Genomic DNA, 11,537 nt, shown 5'->3' on the forward strand with positions numbered 1-11,537 from the left:
TAGACTTTGTTAAGCAAAACAAGAAACAAACGACTACTGCAATACACATAGACAGCCAATTCCACCCCACCCTACCGCCAGCCTCTTTATCCCCACAACTGTTTATACACAATGACAACCCCACCCCTCCCCGACACCCAAAAATCCCTAATCTTCAACGTGCAAACCTCCGCCCTCTCCCTCACAACCTCATCTCCCATTCCCAGAGCGGAGGAAGCGGGTGAACATCTCATCCGCGTCCATTCCACCGCCATAACAAACGGCGAACTAACCTGGGCGCCTTTCGTAAACTGGCCTATTGAACATGTCCCTTGCTACGACGTCTCCGGGACAATTATGACAGAGGTTGAAGGCAGCAAGTTTAAGAAGGGGGATAAAGTATATGGGAGAGTGGTGGCGGATAGAGAGGGCACAGCACGGCAATATGCGACGATCTTGCCATCTGAGGCTGCGAGGATCCCCGAGACCTTGGGGATGGTGGATGCGGCGACTGTGCCTATGAGCGCGCTTACAGCGTGGCAGGCGGTGTTTGAAAAGGGGGGTTTGAGCGCTGTGCCGTATGTGTCTGATGATGAGGGGGTTGTGGGGGGGCAGGCGGTTGGGAAGAGGGTTTTAGTGCTCGGGGCCGCGGGCGCGGTTGGGAGTTTTGCGGTGCAATTTGCGAAGATTGCTGGCGCGTTTGTGGTGGGGACGGCGAGTGTGAAGAACAGGACTTTTTTGGAGGAGAGAGGAGTGGAGGTTGTGGATTATACGAAGACAAGTATGAAGGACTGGGTAGGCGGGCAAGAGGAGAGGAAGTTCGATGTAGTGTTTGATTGTGTTGGGGGGAAGAGTATGCTTGATGGATGGAATGCAGTGAAGAGTGGTGGCGTTTATGTGAGTGTTGTGGCTGGGTTTAAAGAGCCAGAGGGAGGGAAGCCTGCAGGCGTCAAGACGGAGTGGTTTATTATGGAATCGAGAGGGGAGGAGTTGAAGGCGATTGGGATGTTTATTGAGAAGGGGCTGGTGAAGACTTCGGTGGATAGTGTGTGGACCATTGAGGACTATGAGAAGGCATTCGCAAGAACAGCAACAGGACACGCGCGGGGGAAGGTGGTCATGAAGATTGCAGATGAGGAGTAGGGTGGTAGAGTCTGAGATGAGAGAAGTGCTGGGCTATGTCAAAATTGTTGAAGTAATCTGTAAATTTTGAACAGAGTTTGTTAGCTTTCGTATATTCTTGAGTCGGCCTCCGTTCAGCTTTGTCTGTCCGAAATTGGCGGTTCTGGCCTTCAAGAGAGGAATAGAACCTATAAAAGGAGGACATTTTCTCATGTATAGCAAGGAAAAGCCGGATGCTGCTAAAATCGACCTAATGCTGGATCGGGACAGCTAGATCGTGAATTGAGGACACACATAAGGAATCCTGTACCATTCGAATCGCTTCATTGTTGAAAGAGCCACCATAACCGTGCCGAGTTGATATCCATCCCATCTGTTTATATTCCCTTGTCGTACGTTATGTCCCGTTATTCAATTTACGCGTCTTCTGTAAAAGCGGTATACTCGTCCTTGCTCATCAGCTTCCCTTCCGGCTCCCCTGCAACCTCCAACTTCGCAATCCATCCCTCGCCCTCAGGATCCGCATTTATGCTTCCAGGTTTCGCCTCTAGCTGGCTATTCACCTCAGTAACTTTTCCGCCAATCGGGGTCAAGATATCAGAGGCTGATTTTACAGACTCGACAGCGCCGATTGTGTCGCCGGCGCTGATATCCATGTCGATTTGGGGGAGCTCTATGTACACGACATCACCGAGGGCTTTAGCAGCGTAATCAGAAATTCCGAGAGTACCTAGATGGAGAGAAAATCCCGTCAGTCCTCCGTCGGGAATGCCAGACGTTGAGAGGAAGGTGTAGTACAGGTTTTCCCGTCAGAGGAGAGCTCAATCCACTCGTGATCTTCGGTATACTTCTTCTCTTTTACTACATTCCAGTCAGCACACATTTTTTCCACAGAAATTTTCCAATTGGTGTTATCATGAATTTCTGACCTGCTGCCGATACCGAGAATAACCGGCGCTCAAGTGGAGCTTGTTGCCATCGTTGACATGTCGCCGGGACGAAAGAAGGTGGTCTGCGGACAGCGGAGGAGGTCAATTGACGAGCTGTGCGTGCAACAGAGAGGCGAGCGGCCATTTTGGATGCGTGGAGGAATGCGAGGAAAAGTTGGAGAGCAAGCCAGAGATATGACGGAAGAGCTAGGGTGCCAAGAGAAATGCCAAGAGAAAATGGTATGCAAGACATTTTCTCCGAGCTACTACGAGAGCTTTTCTCGACGACGATCGCAAGACTGAAGACGACGCGACTCAACATGTTGTACGAGATGATAGGAGTGGTAAGCCAGCCTTCGAAGAGATAGCTTACCCAATTACTAACAGCTGTAGGTCCGACCAGGCCGCCTCTCCGAAGTCAAAGAGTAGCTCCTCCATGCCCTCCTCAACTCCCCCGCTCCTAACTCTCCCCTCTAGAATCGTTAAAACTGCCGGTAAAATCGTCCTAGAAAAGAACGGCGTCGTTCGCGGCATCACCAACTGGGGGACTTTCCTGCTCCCCAAGCCAGCACGAAAGCTGCAATCCGTACATCACACCGGACACCACTTTATCATGCGCTTCGATGCGAGCCCTAGAACACAGCATGCACTAAGGAGGACAATGAGTCTAGACCCAAGGATGATTCGGTACAGCATTGTAAAGATGGGGGTTAAGCTGGAGGAGATTAAGGATGTTGGGGGCCATGCCGCGTTTCGGTGAACACATGATTAACGAGAGTGGTGGACAATATTGTATGATGATGGGTGTACATTAAACAGGGTTTGCATTTTCTCTGGAGTTAAGGTAATTTGGAGGCTGAGATTCTTGCCTTTCAAGAATGCGAACCGCGGTCGCAAACGAAACTTGGATATATCTCATGCCCATCGGCCGGCCGTAGTCTATCTTTCGGTTAGAATTGATTTCTTCCACCATAATTCTTATCTACCGCTTACCGGCTGGTGCCCTCGGCGCCGACCTCTATCGTTCGGTAATTTCAAATGATGGATCGTTTACAACGTGCAACGGGGTGTTGGAAGTAATTCGGGCTTGTTCTTGCTACAAAGGGCGGCTTAAAAGTCTTGTCTGTTGACACGTTTCGTTGATGGTGTAGTTGTGGAAGACCCCTAGATGCAAACAGTGGTTGAGAGGCTCAACAAGAATGCTACAAGTTCCAGCAGAGCAACCCCTAAATTAATTTCGTTGTGTTGCTTTTTTAAAGTTCCAGTATGTAGACTGGGCAAAGTTCGCAGAATTTCTTGGGTGCTTGCATTAAGTGCAGGCAAGCTTCATGCGCAAAAACAGACTTCGTACTCAGTTCTTATCGAAATCCGGCCATGTGATAATGGTGCGAAGAGTACAACAGATTATGTTTAAAACAGAAGATTTATCTCCTTATATGGACATCTGGGTAAATATTTTAGATTTAGAAGTCATGTTTCTCCAGGTGTGACTCGAAGTGGTTTAGCCCCTTGCGCATCATTGGCCAATCTCTTCCTTCCTCCCCTCGACTCTTCGCTTGCGACTTGCCTTCCCTCCCCCACACACGAACCGCCAACCGCATTCTCGGTTCTCTTTTCCGGTGTCAAGAATGCACATCATACAGATTGGCAGGGCCATATTGGTGCAGGACTCGTGATGTTGTTTCTCCATGGGGAGAGGGGTAGGGAAAGGTAGAACCGAGAAAGGCCTCCAGGCCTCGAGGCGCAAGAAGAATTCCGAGGACCATTCTCAAGAGCTGAAAGAAGGTTTGGCATCATCTCCAACAACCCTTTGACTCAGTGATCGTCATTCTATAACAGCACCATCCGCTCATCATCAACAACCTAACTCCCAAGGTCTTTTTCTAGATCACGTTTCTTGGCACACCTCGATGGGGTTGTCGCTGGCCCAAGCTCCCGTAGCCCTATGCCAGAGTTTGCAACACCCATCGGAAAACAATTTCCTCAGTTCTCACAATGAGCGTCTTACGCGCTAAACTCGGCTTAAGTTTAGTCCTTCATATACACTTTTAGCCATGAATATCGCTACCCGGAGGGCAAAATGCGACATGGGAGGATACTAGCTCACGGATTGGCATGCACAGTGCTAGGAAGCTAAGAGATGATGATCACAGCTCTACGATATAATTTTCGAGGGGCCCACACGTTTGCTTGAAGCATGTTCCTGCAGATATCTAGCTTTTTTGTGTTCCGAGGCCAAGTTTCGCTACACCTACGAATGACAACCACGACGATGAGTAAAGAAAAGCCAGAAGTCGATCAAACGTCTGCTGTGGCCGTGACGACCTCCGGAAGCCTCAAGGATAATGACATAGAAAAGGCAGCGACATCGTACCTTCCGCAGAGCGATGACCAATACAATGTTACTCTCAAGACATGGTGTGTGGTCATCGTGAGTACCCGCCACCCAATACTGTACACCAATTACTCACTGACATGCAGATTCTGGCTTTATCTTATGGCATTAGCTTCTGGATTGTGCCCGCACTCAGTGCTGTCCAATCTGTAACTGCGACACAACTTGGTGACCCTTCCGCTGCCGCCTTCTATATTGCGCTCTATACTGTACGTGCTTAAGAATGATATAACGGGTATGGATGCTGACTTCAGCAGATGACGGTGACAATTGCCTTTATGTACGGAAAATTTTACGCATGGTCTAATTCTTCCCGCTAACAACTAATAGGGTTTGTGGAGCAAATAGCGATCTTTTTGGGCGTCGGTGGTTTATTGTTGGCGGGAACGTCGTACTTTTCGTCGGATTCATTGTTGGAGGTTCTGCAAAGAACAATACTGCGATGATGGCCGCCATGTCTCTGATAGGCTTTGTGAGTACGGTGGGGAGATTCTAGGTGCAATGGACTGACGAATGTTTCTTAGGGGGCTGGAAATGCTCAAGTATGAAGCCATGGTCTTCTCTCCAGACAAGTTTGATCTAACATCGATAGCTTGCTGCCTTTGCTCTCCCCGAGCTTCTTCCGAACAAATGGCGTGCTGCCGCAATCGTTCTTGCCGGTATTGAGTCTCATGAATGAGATGCAAACTAAGTGTGCTAATTCAGCTAGATGCTGGTGTATATTTTGCAGTTGTAGTAGGGCCTGTAGCCGGAAGATTTACGGCAGAGCATGCAGACACGGTGAGGTCACATTAACAGAACCCCTTGGATTTGTCCTGATCAGACCTTCTAAATAGTGGCGATGGCTGTTTTACGCTCCGGCAATCTGCGTGTTCTTCAGTTTCCTCGGGCTTTATTTCTACTACTTCCCTCCCAAACACCCGCGAGGTATGTGAAATGCTCAAGTTACTTGTTTCTATTAACACTCCTTCTAAGGTCTTCCCACGAAGCAAGCCTTCAAGGAACTGGACTATGTCGGCTCAATCCTCTTCATTCTCTCCGCAACCCTCATCCTCGTCGGCATCGTCTATACCACCACTCTTCCATCTAACAACCCGAAAGTCATTGGAACCCTTGTCAGCGGCTTTACATGTCTTGTGATATTTGGATGTTGGGAAACCTTTGCGCCGCTCAAGCAGCCACTTACGCCTACTCATGTCTTCACTCGTGACAAGGGTCGGGAACTTACTGCCCCCTTTATCGTTGGTTTCGTCGTGACCATGTTTTACTATGCAATTAATGTGATCTATCCAACGATGATCGCGGTTTTCTTTACGGATACAACGACCGACTTCAAATACGGCATTGTTATGACACTCCCCCAGAATTTAGGTATGCACGGGTTTCTTGAGTTGATCAGCGTTTTAGCTAATTCTCCAAGGTCTCTGTTTCGGTGCCGCTCTTCTAACTATCTTCGGTCGTAAGATTGGGCATTGGAAGTGGACTCTGACTGCCTCAGTCAGCATTATGGTGGTCTTCGGTGCTTTGCTAGGCCTCGGAAACCCTAACCGAAAGGGAATGATGATTGCGTTTGTCTTCCTCGCTGAAACTGGCTTCGGATGGGCTCAATACCTTTCTATTGCCTTCATTCAGTTCGGTGTTCCGCAAGTTGAGCTCGGTATCTCTGGTGGCTTAGCTGGGGTGTCGCGGTTTGCCGGTGGATCTGTCGCGATAGCAGGTATGTACGCAAGCACCCATAGGAAGAGCCAGGCCTTTGATAGAATTTAACAGTATACACTACGATCCTAACCAACGTCCAATCCACCAACGCTGCCAAGCTCATACCCGCTGCAGCAACGGCCGCCGGACTTCCTGCAGACTCTGTTCCAGCACTTCTCACAGCACTTCCCCTCGGCGCCTCGGCGCTAACTCAAGTCCCTGGGATAACAAACGATATCGCCGCCGCGGCTGGTGCAGCCTTTCAGCAGAGCTACGTCGTTGGACTCAGAACAACTGCGTTGAGTAGTTTGAGCTTTGGAATTGTCGCGATTATCGCGTGTTTGTTTTGCAATGAGATTGCGCACAAAATGGATAATAAGATTGAAGTGTTCTTGGAGAATGATGAGAATGCTGATAAAAATCGGTTCCACTAATATATGTCCGAGGCTGCTTGTGGGCGATTTTTTTAAGATGGGGTTGTGGTGGCAGGGTGTGATGGGATCTAGCTTACGGGATGTGGGAATGGGTTGGACGATGGCACTTCAAGATTAGAGAAGGATAGGTGAAGTTTGTCTATCATGCGTAACGGTGCTTATGGTAATATATGGTTGAATAGCATACCAATAGTGCAGTACTGCGGTTGTGTAAACACATAACTAGATGGACCGCCACCGTGTAAACACTGACAAACTAAACTCGAAAGCAAACCTGGTAACATTATTCAAACTCGAACTGTATTGGGAGGCTGTGCCCTAAAGTTTCTATATAAGCCTTTTTGAGATCCACGGATAGCAGATTTTAACTAAAGACTAGAAAGGCCTCCCTTGAATTTGACGAAGTCCTCGGTTTCTAGGTGGTGAAGATGTGACCAATGTGTGGATCAGAGTAGGGGTTGGGTTTAGTTAACTCACTAGCTAGGTCCGATTTCCGGACGAAGAATTGACTTGATGTTGACTATATAGTGCCTTGAACTATAGGGGCGCTCCTGAGGTCCGAGTTTTTCGCTGAACGCGCCTCTAGAATATTATATTGGTCTGACACCATTGCCCTTTCAAAATTTAGCTATCTAAAGTTAGCTTATTACCTGGGCTGTGCTGGAGTTTTCCCGAGGACGGTACTTTCATATAGCACTTTTCATTTTGCTGACCAGAGAATATGCGAGCGATATATGCATACAACAAGTTCTCTTGAAAGACTTTCTTGTGTCTAGTTGCGAGTGTATATAGGCACTATTTTCCACCAACCTCGACAAGAATCTTAACATGACTCTCCTTATCGTTTATCAAGGCTTTGATCCCCCCTTCTACGAGATCTTCCAAACGTATTTTACTAGTAATCATCTTCTCCGGCTTCAGGCTCCCTGTATTCTAATTAGAATCGACAATCCTTCTCGGCCTGTTTTATAGTCACCACTCACCGTTCGCCAAATGATCAATCACAGCCTGGAAATCTTCCCTCTGGTAACCGAGGACAGCTGTGTACTTTGCTTCCTTAAAGACTAGCATATTCGGCTGGAAGGGAACTTCTTTCTCCCATATTGCGACATTAACCACTGTACCCCTCGCTTTCACCGCTTGGCATGCTGTTGCAAGGCTTGCGGGGACGCCAGCGCAGTCGAACACAACGTCAGGCCCATCACTTCCAGAGAGCTCCTTACTTGCAGCAACCAAGTCGTTTGTTTTCGGGTCAATGACATGGTGTGCTCCAAACTCCCTCGCGAACCGCTGTCTTGATTTTGAGACCTCGCTCAGAATAATTTTATGGGTTTTCAACGCAACAAGACATTGGACAACCGCTAATCCAATCGGACCTCCACCAAGAACTAAAACGGTCGATTCTTGCGTTAAATGGGCCGCGGAGATAGCATGCCAGGCTACTGAAAGCGGTTCAACCAACGCTCCAATGTCCAGCGGAATTTTTCCTGGTAATTTCAACACCGATCCCGCAGGCACAACAACCGAATCGCTGAGGCCCCCTCCACTACCACTGAGACCTATGAACCCACCTTTATAACACACATTCTCGAACCCAGCCAAACAAGCGCTGCAAGTGCCACAATAGAGCGTAGGTTGGACAACAACGTGCTGACCGACTTGCAGTGTGTTAACGCCAGGCCCAACTTCGGTGACAACGCCAGAGAACTCGTGGCCGAGAGTGATGGGTAAAGTCTCCTTGGTTATGGGATGGGGCTTGAGGGGTGCGAAGGTTGGACCACCGGTGAATTCGTGCAGGTCTGTTCCGCAGATGCCGACGTAGGAGGGGGCGATCTAATTGTCCCGATTTCAAAATTGATTCCGACCACTTTATTTTTCAGGGGAGAATAGGATTGATACTTAACAGTGATGTATGACTTACTCTGACTTTTCCCTCCCCACATCTTTCTTCCTCAACATCATTCTCGATCCTAATATCCCCCTTTCCGTAGTATCTCGCTGCGCGCATATTTCCCTTCGTCTTTCAATCTCGATTTTCCCGTCCGAGTGTACACTGATCCCTTTACCAAGTTTTTTCTCTCGTTCACCAGTAATAACAGAATTGACAAACGCAGATTCTAGAGACATGTCTGTCCCCTCCTTCTATGTTTGTATGGCTGCTTACAAATGGAGACTGTCTAGACTAGGATTCCAGGAATGAGGTAGCCGAAGCTCAACACCTTAGGGTCTCCAGGAGCGCTAAGTTTTCATACTATTTAGTAGGGTCGGGTTGTTATGAGGATCCCCATCCCGGCTAACGTCGGTTCCATCCCATGCAGGATTGGAAAATGTTTGCGTCTCCGCATGACATGGATCGGATCTGGGGCGCTACTGCGCGTGGGATGGACTGGCATGGCGTTGGTATCCGCATGCCCGGTCTTTTCTGTTGGTGGGAAGACGTGGACAAATGGAGGGTTGGATGGAGGACTGGATGGCAGCGATGAATGATGGCTTTCTGTCAGGCGTAGTGCGGGGGCGGGGAAACGTGGAGACCTCGATGTGGGTTTGGCTGCGTGAATATCCTAGCCAATCAGCGTGAACGTCGGATTGCTCCTTCTGGGCCCACCAGATAAATCCCGCTTAACATGCTCCAAAATAGCTGGCATGTTCTTCATACACAATGTAGTTTCATGGTTAGGCGACATCGCGAGTATTAAGCAAGAAGAGTGTCGTGTTTGGTCGAGCAATTAATAATACCCAGTCAAAGATAGGACTGCAATGAAGGATTGCTTTTCACTGCCTTTTTAAAGGAGGCAGAGTATATCCCTCAACGTAAAACTCATACTATCCACTCCTAAGCGTCGTCATATTACCCTTGGCACAGTAACCTCTGCTTCCACATTCGGCGGCACACTAACTTCCATGTGGAGCCCATCTCTCCCCACCCTCTATCCGGCATCAATCATTCCATATGGATTCAAATAACTGGCCCTCACACTCGAGATATTTCCGCTAGGTTCTGGAGCCACCTTCATGATTCCACCAGCGCTATACCACTAATATACTGGTAATCCAGTCCGCGACACTGCCGAACGCGTAATGATTGAAACTCGTCATGGGTGCTAAATTCGCGGAGCTGTTGACGGCAAGACTGTCCCGGCACTCTTAGAATGTTGTTCGCCCATAAAAACTTAGTGTAACTAGGACAATATACACTTTTATAATAAATTTAACACTTAATTTATAAATATGCATAAGCGCTTAATCTTTACTATACATTAGTTATACTAGAGTTTAAAGTAAATTCTTTTAATTATATATATTTAGCACTATTAATATAAGGCCTAGCTACTTTAGAGTAGCAGTGTCAAGCTACAACACTAAGTTACTATGTTTACTTATTATGTTACTAGCCTACTTAGTTAGCATTCTATTTTACTTATATTAATTTTTATTTTATTATCTACTCTTTTTTACTTTTTTAATAACTAACCTTTAGTTAAAAAAACTTTTAGTATTAAATTTAAGTCTATTACTATAAAGGCTACAGCTATGTGTAATCTATATAGACTAACTTTACTACACACTAACTTTGTAAGCTTACTAAGCACTTACTATATAACGTATTTAACAAGTAAGCTAGCTATTCTCTACTATTTGCTTTAAAGATTACTTAACTAGCTATTAATAACTTATAACGTACTTCACAGGCAAGTTGCTTACACACCTAAGTTTCTTACTTTTGCTAAGACCTTACTAAACTACTCTTTCTACACTAATATATTCTCTACAACACTACTTAAACACGCTAAAAGAATGTTAGATATAGCTTATGCTCTAAGCTTTTAAATAAAACATAAAACTCTTAAAGAAACATGCTGCAGCTATATATAAAGTCTTATAAAAAATAATAAATAACTATAGCACTAGATAACTTTTATAAGCTAATTCTATAGCTAAATTATAAAGGCTAGGTAATAAAAAAAAGTAGGTAATTATTAAGACTATACTTAAGCTATATGCATAAGGAATTTCCTCTTAGATAGCATTTATAGCTAATATAGCTAATTCTTTACACGCTAAGTGTAATCTAGGCTATATTTACATAAACTAGCCTAGTACATTTATAAAGTGTTATTTAGAGCTTAAAGTAATGTTTAAGTGTAAGTATAACTATAAAAAAGCTTTTTATAAAAGTTCTAAGGTAATTTAAAGCAGGTTTAGCCTTATAAAGAATATTAAAGCTAAGTATAGCATCTAAGATAATAACATGTAACGTACTTCATAGGCAAGTCGCTCACACACCTGAGTTGCTTACTTTTGCTAAGACCCTACTACACTACTCTTCTTACACTAATGCATTCCTAACAACACTACTTAAACGCGTTAAAGGAATGTTAGATGCAGCTTGTGCTTTAGGCTTTTAAATAAAATGTAACACTTTCTAACTAACACACTGCAGCTATCTATAGGGTCCCTTAAAAGATAATAAGTAACTAACGCGCTAGACAACCTTTCTAAGCTAATTATACAGCTAACTTATAAAAGCTAGATAATAATAAGGAGCAAGTAATTATTTAGCACATACTTAAGCTAGATGTGTAAGGATTTCCCCCCTAGCTAGTAGCTGTAGCTAATATAGCTAATTCTTTGCATGCTAAGCATAATATAGGCTATGTTAGCATAAACTAGCTTAATATATTTATTAAGTGTTACTTAAAGCTTAAAGTAAAGTTTAAGTGTAAGTATAACTATAAAAAAGCTTTTTATAAGAATTTTATAGTAATTTAAAGCTAGTTTAACTTTATAAAGAATATTAAAGCTAAGTATAGTATCTAGGATAATAACACATACAACTTTAATAAGATAGGGTTTATAATAGGCTAGATATCTACTAGAGCAGTTGTTACAGGTTTAGAGAGACAAGGACAGCTAAAAGCAGTCTAGCTAGGTAACTAGAAGTAGACAACAGCTATCTAGGGCATTAATGCTAAAAGGTGG

At 45.3% G+C, this 11,537-nt stretch overlaps 5 protein-coding genes across 5 annotated transcripts; 3 read left to right on the forward strand and 2 right to left on the reverse strand.

Moving 5' to 3' along the window:
- Positions 1-111: 111 nt before the first annotated feature.
- Positions 112-1,122, forward strand: BDR25DRAFT_377946 (NAD(P)-binding protein; the record flags this gene model as incomplete). Its single annotated transcript, XM_033697518.1, has 1 exon — positions 112-1,122. The coding sequence occupies one exon, from the start codon at positions 112-114 to the stop codon at positions 1,120-1,122; it is 1,011 nt and encodes a 336-aa protein (XP_033543028.1).
- Positions 1,123-1,517: 395 nt separating this feature from the next.
- BDR25DRAFT_237828 (glycine cleavage system H protein, mitochondrial precursor) lies at positions 1,518-2,175 on the reverse strand (the record flags this gene model as incomplete). The annotated part of the gene is made up of 3 exons (XM_033685613.1): positions 1,518-1,831; positions 1,900-1,962; positions 2,031-2,175. 3 exons carry the CDS (start codon positions 2,173-2,175, stop codon positions 1,518-1,520), a joined length of 522 nt encoding a protein of 173 aa, XP_033543029.1.
- BDR25DRAFT_80120 (ribosomal protein S6) lies at positions 1,891-3,005 on the forward strand. The gene is made up of 3 exons (XM_033699073.1): positions 1,891-2,374; positions 2,424-2,455; positions 2,508-3,005. The coding sequence occupies exons 1-3, from the start codon at positions 2,255-2,257 to the stop codon at positions 2,788-2,790; spliced, it is 435 nt and encodes a 144-aa protein (XP_033543030.1). The 5' UTR covers positions 1,891-2,254; the 3' UTR covers positions 2,791-3,005.
- Positions 3,006-4,302: 1,297 nt separating this feature from the next.
- BDR25DRAFT_294320 (MFS general substrate transporter) lies at positions 4,303-6,557 on the forward strand (the record flags this gene model as incomplete). The annotated part of the gene is made up of 10 exons (XM_033688771.1): positions 4,303-4,461; positions 4,512-4,634; positions 4,683-4,705; positions 4,756-4,897; positions 4,950-4,967; positions 5,131-5,205; positions 5,262-5,352; positions 5,401-5,796; positions 5,846-6,142; positions 6,196-6,557. 10 exons carry the CDS (start codon positions 4,303-4,305, stop codon positions 6,555-6,557), a joined length of 1,686 nt encoding a protein of 561 aa, XP_033543031.1.
- Positions 6,558-7,352: 795 nt separating this feature from the next.
- BDR25DRAFT_345760 (GroES-like protein) lies at positions 7,353-8,765 on the reverse strand (the record flags this gene model as incomplete). Its single annotated transcript, XM_033694082.1, has 3 exons — positions 8,479-8,765; positions 7,541-8,390; positions 7,353-7,483 (listed from the first exon to the last, which is right to left on the reverse strand). Exons 1-3 carry the CDS (start codon positions 8,563-8,565, stop codon positions 7,353-7,355), a joined length of 1,068 nt encoding a protein of 355 aa, XP_033543032.1. The 5' UTR covers positions 8,566-8,765.
- Positions 8,766-11,537: the final 2,772 nt, after the last annotated feature.

The sequence above is a fragment of the Lindgomyces ingoldianus genome (assembly GCF_010093535.1).
Source record: "Lindgomyces ingoldianus strain ATCC 200398 unplaced genomic scaffold BDR25scaffold_35, whole genome shotgun sequence".
In the NCBI taxonomy this organism is placed as follows: domain Eukaryota; kingdom Fungi; phylum Ascomycota; class Dothideomycetes; order Pleosporales; family Lindgomycetaceae; genus Lindgomyces; species Lindgomyces ingoldianus.